The 15,431-nt window shown below is 48.1% G+C and overlaps 1 protein-coding gene across 1 annotated transcript in view; it reads left to right on the forward strand.

Moving 5' to 3' along the window:
• The first annotated feature begins 882 nt into the window (after positions 1-882).
• cdc16 (cell division cycle 16 homolog (S. cerevisiae)) overlaps positions 883-15,431 on the forward strand; it is a 124,538-nt gene continuing 109,989 nt past the window's right edge. The window contains exons 1-5 of the mRNA XM_069890443.1: positions 883-1,001; positions 1,710-1,764; positions 3,809-3,906; positions 4,369-4,407; positions 6,776-6,916. Coding sequence (XP_069746544.1) covers positions 936-1,001; positions 1,710-1,764; positions 3,809-3,906; positions 4,369-4,407; positions 6,776-6,916 — 399 coding nt within the window. The 5' untranslated portion in view covers positions 883-935. The remainder of the gene's footprint in view (positions 1,002-1,709; positions 1,765-3,808; positions 3,907-4,368; positions 4,408-6,775; positions 6,917-15,431) is intronic.

The raw sequence follows: 15,431 nt of genomic DNA on the forward strand, positions 1-15,431 counted from the left end.
TCAAACCGTGCATCTTGGCGCCTCACAGTTTGGCGGGCAGCAACCTCCTTTGAAGAAGACCGCAGAGCCCACCTCACTGACAAAAGGCAAAGGAGGAAAAACCCAACACCCAACCCCAACCCACCAATTTTCCCCTGCAACCGTGTCTGCCTGTCCCGCATCGGACTGGTCAGCCACAAACGAGCCTGCAGCTGACGTGGACATTTACCCCCTCCATAAATCTTCGTCCGCGAAGCCAAGCCAAAGAAGAGAAGTGGGAAGTGTGTTGACCATCTGCATCACCGTCTGGTATGGGGGAAACGCCAATACCCCCGAATAGAAGCCCTACAAACGGGAGTGGGCGCAGCCCAGGGCATCACAGGCCAAGCCCTCCCCACTATCGAGAGGGTCAGCAGGGAACGCAGCAGCGGCAATCATCAAGGAGGCACGCCACCCAGAACACACTCTCTTCTTGTTGCTGCCATCAGGAAAGAGGTATTGGTGGCACACACCACCAGGTGCATCGAAGGAGTCTTACTTTGGCACTATTGTTTTTTTCCCTCTTTGCATTGCACAGTCTGTTTACATGGATGCATTGTGTAGTTTTTACTACATTGTGCAGTCATTCTGCCGTGCCCGCAGGGAGAAGAATCTCAGGGTTGTACGTGATGCCACGTGAAAAGATAGAGGCTCCATTATTGTCACCTAATGCTACATTTAGAGTACAACACACATGAAATTCTTCGTGTATTCGGCCAATGCAGGAACTTTGAATCTCATTGTAGGCTGGAAGGGTGTTCGGTCGGACAGAAGCCACCGCCGGACTCGAGCTCGCTTCGGGCGGCCAGTGCTCGGCGCTCCGACACGTAGGACCTTTTGTCCGGGACGTGCTGCGACGGGGGAAGGGAGTGAGCGCTGCAGAGGCGGCGTTCGGAAGTGGCGGCGGAGCGGCGACAATGAGCCAGAAACAGCGCGGTGACCGGGAGCGGCTCCGGCGGCGGGTGCGGCTGTACCTGGACCAGGTGCGGGCTCGGGAGCTCCCCAGCCCATAGGCCGGCGCTCCCCCCCCCTCTCCCACCACCACCGTCTGCGGCACACCCCACTCTGATCACAGACTGGCGCTCCCTCCCTAAGTGATCCCTCCCTCCTTCGGCGTTCCTTCCCTCCCTCGGCGTTCCTTCCCTCCCTCGGCGATCCCTCCCTCCCTCGGCGTTCCTTCCCTCCCTCGGCGTTCCTTCCCTCCCTCGGCGTTCCTTCCCTCCCTCGGCGTTCCTTCCCTCCCTCGGCGTTCCTTCCCTCCCTCGGCGTTCCTTCCCTCCCTCGGCGTTCCTTCCCTCCATCGACGATCCCTCCCTCCCTCCCTCGGCGTTCCTTCCCTCCCTCGGCGTTCCTTCCCTCCCTCGGCGTTCCTTCCCTCCCTCGGCGTTCCTTCCCTCCCTCGGCGTTCCTTCCCTCCATCGACGATCCCTCCCTCCCTCCCTCGGCGTTCCTTCCCTCCCTCGGCGATCCCTCCCTCGCCCGGCGTTCCTTCCATCCGGTGGCGCTCCCTCAGCGTTCCTTCCATTGGTGGTGCTCCCTCTCTCCCTCGGCGTTCCTTCCATCCGGTGGCGCTCCCTCCCTCCCTCCCTCCCATGGTGGCGCTCCATTGTCGACCTGAACCTCTGGCCCGCATTACTCGTACAGTTGACCGCGTGTAACGGTGCTGACACTGACCATATGGATTTCTGCAGCAACAGTACCAGAGTGCTCTCTTTTGGGCTGACAAGGTTGCCTCTCTCTCACACGGTGAGCCCACTTTCCTTCGGGTAGGCGTTGGTCCCCGTGATGCGATCAGTGACTGACCTTGTGCTTTACTCTGCTTCTCAGACTGCCAGGTCTTCTAGTTCCCTTGATCATCTGTCACTCCTCCCATCTTTAGTAGTTCCTGGGTTGTTGGTGACGTTGGCAAGTTTGGCATTTCATGCTCTTTCATTCAATGTTAATTGACCATCTCAGGGGACAGATTAGACTCATCGACTTTGTTGGTTCTAGTCACCAAGCCCAGGCCCTGTGTTGACAGCAGGTTTGCACACCTATCGGGAATTAGTGAGCTAAATGGGAGTTCAGGGCTCATAATTTCAATCTCCAGTATCAATACCAGACTAATTTTCATTTTAATAACTGTAGATTTTGATGGATAAGACAACACTTGAGGCACCCAAACCCCCCCCCCCCCAAAAAAAGGGATGTTCCTATAGGCCAGATACAAAGACAGTGAGCTTAAAATTCTACTCAAAATGCCACTTAATTGGTTCCATAACCCACCCAGACCCAACCCTATAACAACTTTTTAAGCTACCGGTCTATTAAAAAAAGCTGATGTAGTGTACACAATTTTTATTTTGCACTAAAATCCATTACCAATATGGTGTTAAACTGATAAAAAGAATTGTAAGATTAAAAACACATCACACACATTTAAAATCCTCGAAAATCACCAGCTTCATTGTCTGAGGCAAAGAACTAGGCAACCACATCTCGAGTCTCACTGCTTCCACCACAATAAATCATCCTCCGTACCAAGAGTTAGCAACAGACTGAACCACGAATCGCTTTGTGACAGTACGTCACCCACCTACCAGCCACGCCCACCAGCTCAGTCAACATGTCAGCATAGTCAATGCACGTATGGTACCGATATCTTTGGGGGGGGGGTCATCTTATACCACTGATATGAGCTAAAATCACAAAATTCAGACTGAAATTGGGGTCTCGTCTTCTCTGAAGGTCGCCTTATCCACCAAAATATACAGTAATGATTTCAAGTTCCAATTGGCTGATCAAGATTTGAATGCCGTCAGGACAGTAATATAGATCAGTCATTCTCAACGTTTTTTTGACTATGGCCCCCTTAGGACTCAGCTGAAAGTTTATTTCCCACCCCCACCCCCACTGTGAAGCAATCAATTTTGGTTTCTTCTATATTTCTACTGATTTGTGAAATAAACAAAAGAATATTCATGTTACGTGAGGTGAAAAGAAAACAAGGCTTTTAATTAATTGTGTTGTGGCCATCAGGGTCCCCATTGAGAATGGCTCATCTGGACTTCTGGAAGGCTTAGGAAATCACTAGAATATGACTTGCTGTGAGCAGCTTTGGCTCTGATTCCCATTTCTAACTTCTGTTCTCTGCAAGTTAAGTGATGCAAAGGTTTCTCTGTTGGTGAATGTAAGCCTTTGTGCTGTAGATTTAAGTTCTAATGATTTTATTGAATATAATTACTAGTTGAAATAGCAAAGTCAATGGAAATAAAATGAGGTAGAACTATATAAATAATGTTTGTCTAGAATTCTAATTGTACATGAAATGTTGCAGTCACATGAAGCGTGACATATTGATGTAGATCCAAAGATTGATATTACAGTACAACTCAAATTATTCAAAACGGTCAGGCCCGGGCCCATGTCAGATAAACGTTTTTTCGGAGAACTGGTCATTAAAGTAGCCTAGTAGCAACAGCAACAAACAAGGGAAGGCTTTTTAAGCATCAAAATAATGTTTAATTCTCACCCAAAAAAAAACATTTATTGCCACTGATCACCGAGGTCTCTCACTGAGGTCCCTGGTCATTTCAGCTCCAAAAACATTTTGGGTAAATGAGGATTTCTGAGAATCCGATTTTGGATAATTGGGAGTTGTACTGTAAATGATTACATAAACTGACAGGGTATTTTCATCTTACCATTACGTAGGTCGTACAGAATTTATTTCTTCACTGTTGATGTTCTGTTTGGGAGTGCTTCTGCTCTTGGGGCAGCTTATCATTTAAATATTCTGGTTGTATTGTAGAGGAGCCACAGGATATCTACTGGCTCTCCCAATGTCTTTACCTCACTGCCCAGTACCACAGAGCCGCCCATGCTATTCGTTCTCGCAAGCTTGACAAGGTAGGATTTTCCCTCCACCATCCATACTGTTCTCATTTCAGTTGCTTCAACTGATGAAAACTGCATCAATTGTTTTGTCTCAGACTACTGAAGTTCAGGTATTGCATGGGGTAGTTGCTCCCGTTAAATGGTTGATGGATTTTTCCGTGCTTCAAGTGAGCAGTCGCTTTCAGGGTTAATCTTCATCATCCTGTTCTTGAAATCTAACAGCCCATAGCTAAATGTTGCTAACACTACCAAGGATATGTTAGGATTGGACAATCACATAGAAACCAATTGATCTGGATGTAATTCTCACAAATTACATCAGAAATTTAATGCTGAATGTTCTCTCGACTTGTGACCCTGCTTTATTATCACCCATGACCTCATTTCCAATGGGCAATTTTAACTTTTGAAGGAAATGGCAAACAATTACAGTATGCATTGATTGACATGACAATTTTCTTTCTTTTACTTCAGTTGTATGGAGCCTGTCGCTATTTCGCTGCCCAATGTCACGTGAGTGCAGTATATTGTATGGTTTTTTTTAAAAAAAGACATCCAGCACAGTAACAGGCCCTTCTAAGCTACAATTACCCATATGTTCTGAAGGGTGGGAGGAAACCAGACCAGCCAGAGGAAACACGCAGACATGGGGAGAATGTACAAACTCCTTATGGACAGTGTTGGATTGGAACCCGGGTCACTGGCACTGTTACAGCATTGCACTAACCACTCTGCTAACCATGTCAGCCTATGTACAAGTGTTCTGTGTAAAAATCAAGTTTGCTGGTGAGCAGTTTCCTTCAAATTGAATTCATTAATGAGTATGTTTACTCATTGCCCAATGTTCGAACCATGATCTGATTGATTCAGGGTTCTGAAAGAGCTGGCTATTAACCATACAAGTTATTTCCTCCTATCAAGAGCAGAAACATCAGAGGCCATGACCCATACTTAACTGATATACAGAAATTGTATTTCATAGAACATAAGGAGGCACAGTTAGCGCAGCGCCGGTAATCAGCTGGTGCATAACTTTCCATTGACTTAACCTGAAAAAGTAAATTTAATTGATTGATCTGCTTAAGCCAGACCTTGTACCAGATCTGTACAAAGTGAAGGGAGGAAATTTTAGGGGAGACATCGGGGTAGGTTTTTTAAAAAAAAAACAGACATTTGCAGGTGCCTGTTATGCATTGCCGGGGTGGTGGTGGAGGTTGGAACAATAGAGACATTTAAGAGATTCTTAGACAGGCATATGGAGGAAAGAAAAATAGAGGGTTATGAAGTAGGGAGGGTTTCAGGTTTTTTTTGATAGATATCAATAGGTTGGCACAACATTGTGGGCTAAAGGGCCTGTCCTGTGAGAATTTTGGTGAATTTCAATTATAAGCAATGACTAGACATGCTATTTTCCACAAGGTTGTGGCCTTCTGATTGAGTGTGTTTGTCTCAAGTTAGAACACAAAATGCTGGAGAAGCTCAGCAGGTCAAACAGTCTTTTATGTAGCAAAGGCAAAGATACATAACTGACGGGAAAATGCCGGCAAGTGTTTGAACAAAAGAATAGTGGGGGGGGAGGGGGTGTGGCAAAGACAGGAGTGGCAAAGGCAGGAGTGGCAAAGGCAGGAGTGGCAAAGGCAGGAGTGGCAAAGGCAGGAGTGGCAAAGGCAGGAGTGGCAAAGGCAGGAGTGGCAAAGGCAGGAGTGGCAAAGGCAGGAGTGGCAAAGGCAGGAGTGGCAAAGGCAGGAGTGGCAAAGGCAGGAGTGGCAAAGGCAGGAGTGGCAAAGGCAGGAGTGGCAAAGGCAGGAGTGGCAAAGGCAGGAGTGGCAAAGGCAGGAGTGGCAAAGGCAGGAGTGGCAAAGGCAGGAGTGGCAAAGGCAGGAGTGGCAAAGGCAGGAGTGGCAAAGGCAGGAGTGGCAAAGGCAGGAGTGGCAAAGGCAGGAGTGGCAAAGGCAGGAGTGGCAAAGGCAGGAGATGATAGGTAGAGAAAGGAGAGAGGGGACAGCAGCAATGGAAGAGGCTGTTTGGGTAAAAGACCTGGAAGGTCAGGAAAGGGGGAGGGGAAAGAAAAGGCAATCAAGTTTAATGTAAAGTCAATGTTCATGCCATGTGACTGGAGAGTGACCAGAAGGAAAATAAGGTGGTGTTCCTTCAATCAGCGGGTGGTCAGGGTAGGACAGTGCACAAGGCCATGGACAGACATGTGAGCATGGGAGTGTGATCTGGAATTGAAATGGTTGGCTATGGGGGGGGGTTACTACAGCCCTCCTCCCCACCTTTCCAGTTCATCTGCCCACCCAGCCCTGTCATCTCCTCTCCCCCTCATTGCTGCTATCCCCTCCTTTCTCCACATCATCTCCTGCCTTTGCCACCCACCCTTCCTCCTCCTACTCTTTTGTTCAGACACCTGCTGGCATTTTCTCATACTTTGATGAAGGTCTCAAGCCCGAAACATCGGTCCTGTATCTTTGCCTTTTTTACATAAAAGACACGGTTTGACCTGCTGAGCTTCTCCAGGATTTAGTGTTCTTAATTCAACCACGGTGTCTACAGAATTTTGTGATTTACTTCTTGCCTCTGAAGTTAGTGGTTGTGAATTCAAGCCCCACTCCAAACAGCAGGGCAAAATAAGAAGCCTTTAGTTAGGATCTCACTGGGATGGCGTCTCTGCTACTGGAGAATTTAAATGGTTTATTACTATAACCTGCCCTGAAATATCCACATTGATGACTATCTCTACATTATTCAAAGTTTTAGAAGCAAATGTAGTCATTGCCCTCTCCTGCCTTCACCACCATTCAGTAGATTTTGGCAGATCTTTGCCCTCAGTACCTGTCCTGGAATAATCTCCCCAGTGCCAACTTTTTTTCTGTTTGCAAAGTATGCAGCCAAGGAATATCAGCAAGCCCTCGACATTCTGGATATGCAGGAACCAGTCAACAAAGTAATCCTGGAGAAGAGTGCCAAAGATGACAACAAGGCTAAAGAAGTGTCAGTCGACTGGGGAATGTCTTCAGCTGCAGTGAGTACCTCTGCTGCTATCTATGGACAGTGTCTTCTGATATTCAAAAACAGAGCAGAGGCTTCATATTATGTATATAAGTATATTGTTGGTTTCTGATGCAAGCAAATTAAAAGTCTAGGTAGGACTAAAACTAGTTAATTAAATCACACATGTATTGAATTTAAACGTTGCAGCATCCTCTCTGCCCTGCAGCCCTTCCTACCTGTTGAGATGAATGGTGTTGCTGGGCTTGGGCTGGGTTGAACTTGGTGCAGGTTCAGTAGGCTGGATTCCCCACTGGAAGTGCAGGGAGATGAGCAGAAGGTGATGTCCCACTGCTGGAACTTTGTTAGCAATAAACAGCTGGCATTTTAGTCGAAGCTTGGGGGAAGAGTGGTGATTGATTGGCATTTAACCCCTTCACCCTCTATTCTGCAACATTAACATTGGGACTTAAATTAAGTAAATCTTTGTAAATCTTACCTGGAATCAGACTGAAATCTGCTCAATATCTGTGAATGGTTTCCAGTGTGTAATGTGGCAAGTTGAGTCCAGTAAAACCCCTGGTATCCAACAGCTACAGAGATTGGTAAAGATTCCATTATTTTCACGTAATACTACATTTAGAATGTAACATACATGAAATTCTTTAACTCAGAGACTATGTTCTCTGACAATACAGTAAATTTGAATCTCAGTTAAGATCAAATATATGAAATTGTCATTCTCAATTAACAATACATTTTAGGTAAGGCAGACAGAGTCGCTACTTTGTCCAGCATCCCTCACAGAAACCTACAAGCACTGACCAGTCCTGTGCCTGCTTAGTTTCTGAGATCAGACAATCCCAGGTGTATTCAGCCCATTAGGTGTTGGAGTCTGGTAGATGCTGGATAAGGAGATTTTCCAGTTACTTGAGACCCACTCTTACAATGCCTAACTAATATACCACCACTAAGAATAAACAGTTTAAAAGACAGAAGAAAATGTAAAGTGATTTGAAAAAAAATCAGCATTGTAGTTCCTAATTATGTAAAGTTCATTTAATCAGGCAATTCCCATAACTTACAAAACATAATTATTTCTCCTAAATCAGCTCAATAGAGGATTTTCCCTTTAAGCTGAACAAACTTCACTTGCAACTTGAACAAACTTTTTTTCAAAAGAATTAACTTGAATAAAAATAGTAATTATCAGCCAAAAGTTCATCCTGGTCAGCAGGTGATCTGGATGACTGATTCTGGAGCAGGTGATCTGGATAACTGATTCTAGAGCAGGTGGTCTGGATGACTGATTCAGGAGCAGATGATCTGGATGACTGATTCTGAAGCTGGTGATCTGGATGACTAATTCTGGAGCAGGTGATCTGGATGGCTGATTCTGGAGCGGATGCCCCGGATGGCTGATTCTGGGGCAGGTGATGTGGATGGCTGTCATTCTGGTGCAGGTGATCTGAATGACTGATTCTGGAGCAGGTTATCTGGATGACTGATTTTGGAGTAGGTGATCTGGATGACTGATTCTGGAGCAGGTGATCTGGATGACTGATTCTGTAGGAGGTGATCTGGATGACTGATTCTGGGGAGCAGGTGATCTGGATGACTGATTCTGGAGCAGGTGACCTGGATGACTGATTCTGGAGCAGGTGATCAGGATGGCTGATTCTGGAGCAGGTGATCGGGATGGCTGATTCTGGAGCAGGTGATCTGGATGGCTGATTCTGGATGGCTGATTCTGGAGCAGGTGATCTGGATGGCTGATTCTGGAGCAGGTGATCTGGATGGCTGATTCTGGAGCAGGTGATGAGGATGGCTGTGATTCTGGTGCAGGTGATCTGGATGACTGATTCTGGAGCAGGTTATCTGGATGACTGATTCTGGAGTAGGTGATCTGGATGACTGATTCTGGAGAGGTGATCTGGATGACTGATTCTGGAGCAAGTTGACTGGATGGCTGATTCTGGAACAGGTGATCTGGATGATTGATTCTGGAGCAGGTGATCTGGATGGCTGATTCTGGAGCAGGTGATCAGGATGGCTGATTCTGGAGCAGGTGATCTGGATGACTGATTCTGGAGCAGGTGATGAGGATGGCTGTCATTCTGGTGCAGGTGATCTGTATGACTGATTCTGGAGCAGATGATCTGGATGACTGATTCTGGAGCAGGTGATCTGGATGGCTGATTCTGGAGCAGGTGATCTGGATGGCTGATTCTGGAGCAGGTGATCTGGATGGCTGATTCTGGAGCAGGTGATCTGGATGGCTGATTCTGGAGCAGGTGATCTGGATGACTGATTCTGGAGCAGGTGATGAGGATGGCTGTCATTCTGGTGCAGGTGGTCTGGATGATTGATTCTGGAGCAGATGATCTGGATGACTGATTCTGGAGCAGGATATGTGGATGGCTGATTCTGGATCAGGTGATTTGGATGACTGATTCTGGAGCGGGTGGTCTGGATGACTGATTCTGGAGCAGGTGATCTGGATGGCTGATTCTGGAGCAGGTGATCTGGATGGCTGATTCTGGAGCAGGTGATCTGGATGACTGACTCTGGAGCAGGTGATGAGGATGGCTGTCATTCTGGTGCAGGTGATCTGGATGACTGATTCTGGAGCAGGTGATCTGGATGACTGAATCTGGAGTAGGTGATCTGGATGACTGATTCTGGAGAGGTGATCTGCATGACTGATTCTGTAGGAGGTGATCTGGATGACTGATTCTGGAGCAGGTGATCTGGATGACTGATACTGGAGCAGGTGATCTGGATGACTGATTCTGGAGCAGGTGATCGGGATGGCTGATTCTGGAGCAGGTGATCGGGATGTCTGATTCTGCAGCAGTTGATGTGGATTGGCTGATTCTGGAGCAGGTGTTCTGGATGACTGATTCTGGAGCAGGTGATCTCGATGGCTGTGATTCTGGTGCAGTTGATCTGGATGACTGATTCTGGAGCAGGAGGCCCGGATGACTGATTCTTGTGCAGGTGATCTGGATGGCGGTGATTCTGGAGCAGGTGATGTGGATGGCTGTGATTCTGTAGCAGGTGATCTCGATGACTGATTCTGGAGCTGGTGATCTGGACGTCTGATTCTGGAACAGGTGATGTGGATGACTGTGATTCTGGTGCAGTTGATCTGGATGACTGATTCTGGAGCAGGAGGCCCGGATGACTGATTCTGGTGCAGGTGATCTGGATGACTGATTCTGGAGTAGGTTATCTGGATGACTGATTCTGGAGAGGTGATCTGGATGACTGATTCTGTAGCAGTTGATCTGGATGACTGATTCTGGAGCAGGTGATCTGGATGATTGATTCGGGAGCAGGTGATCGGGATGGCTGATTCTGGAGCATGTGATCCGGATGTCTGATTCTGCAGCAGATGATCTGGATGACTGATTCTGCAGCAGATTATCTGGATGACTGATTCTGGAGCAGGTGGTCTGGATCACTGATTCTGGAGCAGGTGGCCCGGATGACTGATTCTGCTGCAGGTGATCTGGATAACTGATTCTGGAGCAGGTGATGTGGGTGGCTGTGATTCTGGTGCAGGTGATCTGGATGACTGATTCTGGAGCAGGCGATCTGGTTGACTGATTCTGGAGCAGGTGGTCTGGATGACTGATTCTGCAGCAGATGATGTGGATTGGCTGATTCTGGAACAGGTGTTCTGAATGACTGATTCTGGAGCAGGTGATCTCGATGGCTGTGATTGTGGTGCAGGTGATCTGGATGACTGATTCTGGAGCATGTAGTCTGGATGACTGATTCTGGACGTCTGATTCTGGAGCAGGTGATGTGGACGACTGATTCTGAAGCAGGTGATCTGGATGGCTGTGATTCTGGAGCAGGTGATCTGGATGACTGATTCTGAAGCAGGTGATCTGGATGACTGATTCTGGAGCAGGTGATCTGGATGGCTGATTCTGGAGCAGATGACCCGGATGGCTGATTCTGGAGCAGGTGATGTGGATGGCTGTCATTCTGGTGCAGGTGATCTGAATGACTGATTCTGGAGCAGGTGATCTGGATGACTGATTCTGGAGCAGGATATGTGGATGGCTGATTCTGGATCAGGTGATCTGGATGACTTATTCTGGAGCTGGTGATCTGGACGTCTGATTCTGGAACAGGTGATGTGGATGACTGTGATTCTGGAGCAGTTGATCTGGATGACTGATTCTGGAGCAGGAGGCCCGGATGACTGATTCTGGTGCAGGTGATCTGGATGACTGATTCTGGAGTAGGTTATCTGGATGACTGATTCTGGAGAGGTGATCTGGATGACTGATTCTGTAGCAGTTGATCTGGATGACTGATTCTGGAGCAGGTGATCTGGATGATTGATTCGGGAGCAGGTGATCGGGATGGCTGATTCTGGAGCATGTGATCCGGATGTCTGATTCTGCAGCAGATGATGTGGATGACTGATTCTGGAGCAGGTGGTCTGGATGACTGATTCTGGAGCAGGTGGCCCGGATGACTGATTCTGCTGCAGGTGATCTGGATAACTGATTCTGGAGCAGGTGATGTAGGTGGCTGTGATTCTGGTGCAGGTGATCTGGATGACTGATTCTGGAGCAGGTGGTCTGGATGACTGATTCTGGAGCAGGTGATCTTGTTGATTTATTCCGCAACAGGTGATCTGGATGACTGATTCTGGAGGAGGTGATCTGGATGACTGATTCTGGAGCAGGTGATCTGGTTGACAGATTCTGGAGCAGGTGGTCTGGATGACTGATTCTGGAGCAGGTGGTCTGGATGACTGATTTTGGAGCAGATGATCTGGATGACTGATTATGGAGCAGGATATGTGGATGGCTAATTCTGGATCAGGTGATCTGGATGACTGATTCTGGAGCGAGTGGTCTGGAGGCTGTGATTCTGGAGCAGGTGATCTGGATGACTGATTCTGGAGCAGGTTATCTGGATGACTGATTCTGGTGTAGGTGATCTGGATGACTGATTCTGGAGAGGTGATCTGGATGACTGATTCTGTAGTCGGTGATCTGGATGACTGATTCTGGAGCAGGTGATGGGGATGGCTGATTCTGGAGCAGATGATCTGGATGTCTGATTCTGCAGCAGATGATGTGGATTGGCTGATTCTGCAGCAGGTGTTCTGAATGACTGATTCTGGAGCAGGTGATCTCGATGGCTGTGATTCTGGTGCAGTTGATCTGGATGACTGATTCTGGAGCATGTAGTCTGGATGACTGATTCTGGAGCAGCTGATCTGGACGTCTGATTCTGGAGCAGGTGATGTGGACGACTGATTCTGAAGCAGGTGATCTGGATGGCTGTGATTCTGGAACAGGTGATCTGGATGACTGATTCTGGAGTAGGTTGACTGGATGACTGATTCTGGAGCAGGTGATCTGGATGATTGATTCTGGAGCAGGTGATCTGCATGGCTGATCCTGGAGCAGGTGATCTGGATGGCTGATTCTGGAGCAGGTGATCTGGATGACTGATTCTGGAGCAGGTGATGAGGATGGCTGTCATTCTGGTGCAGGTGATCTGGATGACTGATTCTGGAGCAGATGATCTGGATGACTGATTCTGGAGCAGGTGATCTGGATGGCTGATTCTGGAGCAGGTGATCTGGATGACTGATTCTGGATCAGATGATCTGGATGACTGATTCTGGAGCAGGATATGTGGATGGCTGATTCTGGATCAGGTGATTTGGATGGCTGATTCTGGAGCGGGTGGTCTGGATGACTGATTCTGGAGCAGTTGATCTGGATGGCTGATGCTGGAGCAGGTGATCGGGATGGCTGATTCTGGAGCATGTGATCCGGATGTCTGATTCTGCAGCAGATGATCGGGATGACTGATTCTGCAGCAGATGATGTGGATGACTGATTCTGCAGCAGGTGGCCCGGATGACTGATTCTGCTGCAGGTGATCTGGATAACTGATTCTGGAGCAGGTGATGTGGGTGGCTTTGATTCTGGTGCAGGTTATCTGGATGACTGATTCTGGAGCAGGCGATCTGGTTGAGTGATTCTGGAGCAGGTGGTCTGGATGACTGATTCTGGAGCAGGTGATCTTGTTGATTTATTCCGCAACAGGTGATCTGGTTGACTGATTCTGGAGGAGGTGATCTGGATGGCTGTGATTCTGGAACAGGTGATCTGGATGACTGATTCTGGAGTAGGTTGACTGGATGACTGATTCTGGAGCAGGTGATCTGGATGATTGATTCTGGAGCAGGTGATCTGCATGGCTGATCCTGGAGCAGGTGATCTGGATGGCTGATTCTGGAGCAGGTGATCTGGATGACTGATTCTGGAGCAGGTGATGAGGATGGCTGTCATTCTGGTGCAGGTGATCTGGATGACTGATTCTGGAGCAGATGATCTGGATGACTGATTCTGGAGCAGGTGATCTGGATGGCTGATTCTGGAGCAGGTGATCTGGATGACTGATTCTGGATCAGATGATCTGGATGACTGATTCTGGAGCAGGATATGTGGATGGCTGATTCTGGATCAGGTGATTTGGATGGCTGATTCTGGAGCGGGTGGTCTGGATGACTGATTCTGGAGCAGTTGATCTGGATGGCTGATGCTGGAGCAGGTGATCGGGATGGCTGATTCTGGAGCATGTGATCCGGATGTCTGATTCTGCAGCAGATGATCGGGATGACTGATTCTGCAGCAGATGATGTGGATGACTGATTCTGCAGCAGGTGGCCCGGATGACTGATTCTGCTGCAGGTGATCTGGATAACTGATTCTGGAGCAGGTGATGTGGGTGGCTTTGATTCTGGTGCAGGTTATCTGGATGACTGATTCTGGAGCAGGCGATCTGGTTGAGTGATTCTGGAGCAGGTGGTCTGGATGACTGATTCTGGAGCAGGTGATCTTGTTGATTTATTCCGCAACAGGTGATCTGGTTGACTGATTCTGGAGGAGGTGATCTGGATGACTGATTCTGGAGCATGCGATCTGGTTGACTGATTCTTGAGCAGGTGGTCTGGATGACTGATTCTGGAGCAGGTGGTCTGGATGACTGATTTTGGAGCAGATGATCTGGATGACTGATTATGGAGCAGGATATGTGGATGGCTGATTCTGGATCAGGTGATCTGGATGACTGATTCTGGAGCAGGTGATCTGGATGGCTGATTCTGGAGCAGATGCCCCGGATGGCTGATTCTGGAGCAGGTGATGTGGATGGCTGTCATTCTGGTGCAGGTGATCTGAATGACTGATTCTGGAGCAGGTTTTCTAGATGACTGATTATGGAGTAGGTGATCTGGATGACTGATTCTGGAGCAGGTGATGTGGATGGCTGTCATTCTGGTGCAGGTGATCTGAATGACTGATTCTGGAGCAGGTGATCTGGATGATGGATTCTGGAGCAGAATATGTGGATGGCTGATTCTGGATCAGGTGATCTGGATGACTGATTCTGGAGCGGGTGGTCTGGATGGCTGTGATTCTAGAGCAGGTGATCTCGATGACTGATTCTGGAGCTGGTGATCTGGACGTCTGATTCTGGAACAGGTGATGTGGATGACTGTGATTCTGGTGCAGTTGATCTGGATGACTGATTCTGGAGCAGGAGGCCCGGATGACTGATTCTGGTGCAGGTGATCTGGATGACTGATTCTGGAGTAGGTTATCTGGATGACTGATTCTGGAGAGGTGATCTGGATGACTGATTCTGTAGCAGTTGATCTGGATGACTGATTCTGGAGCAGGTGATCTGGATGATTGATTCGGGAGCAGGTGATCGGGATGGCTGATTCGGGAGCATGTGATCCGGATGTCTGAATCTGCAGCAGATGATCTGGATGATTGATTCTGCAGCAGATGATGTGGATGACTGATTCTGGAGCAGGTGGTCTGGATGACTGATTCTGGAGCAGGTGGCCCGGATGACTGATTCTGCTGCAGGTGATCTGGATGACTGATTCTGGAGCAGGATATGTGGATGGCTGATTCTGGATCAGGTGATCTGGATGACTGATTCTGGAGCGGGTGGTCTGGATGGCTGTGATTCTAGAGCAGGTGATCTCGATGACTGATTCTGGAGCTGGTGATCTGGACGTCTGATTCTGGAACAGGTGATGTGGATGACTGTGATTCTGGTGCATTTGATCTGGATGACTGATTCTGGAGCAGGAGGCCCGGATGACTGATTCTGGTGCAGGTGATCTGGATGACTGATTCTGGAGTAGGTTATCTGGATGACTGATTCTGGAGAGGTGATCTGGATGACTGATTCTGTAGCAGTTGATCTGGATGACTGATTCTGGAGCAGGTGATCTGGATGATTGATTCGGGAGCAGGTGATCGGGATGGCTGATTCTGGAGCATGTGATCCGGATGTCTGATTCTGCAGCAGATGATCTGGATGACTGATTCTGCAGCAGATGATGTGGATGACTGATTCTGGAGCAGGTGATCTGGATAACTGATTCTGGAGCAGGTGATGTGGGTGGCTGTGATTCTGGTGCAGGTGATCTGGATGACTGATTCTGGAGCAGGCGATCTGGTTGACTGATTCTGGAGCAGGTG

This window comes from Narcine bancroftii, chromosome 7 (assembly GCF_036971445.1).
Source record: "Narcine bancroftii isolate sNarBan1 chromosome 7, sNarBan1.hap1, whole genome shotgun sequence".
Classification (NCBI taxonomy): Eukaryota; Metazoa; Chordata; class Chondrichthyes; order Torpediniformes; family Narcinidae; genus Narcine; species Narcine bancroftii.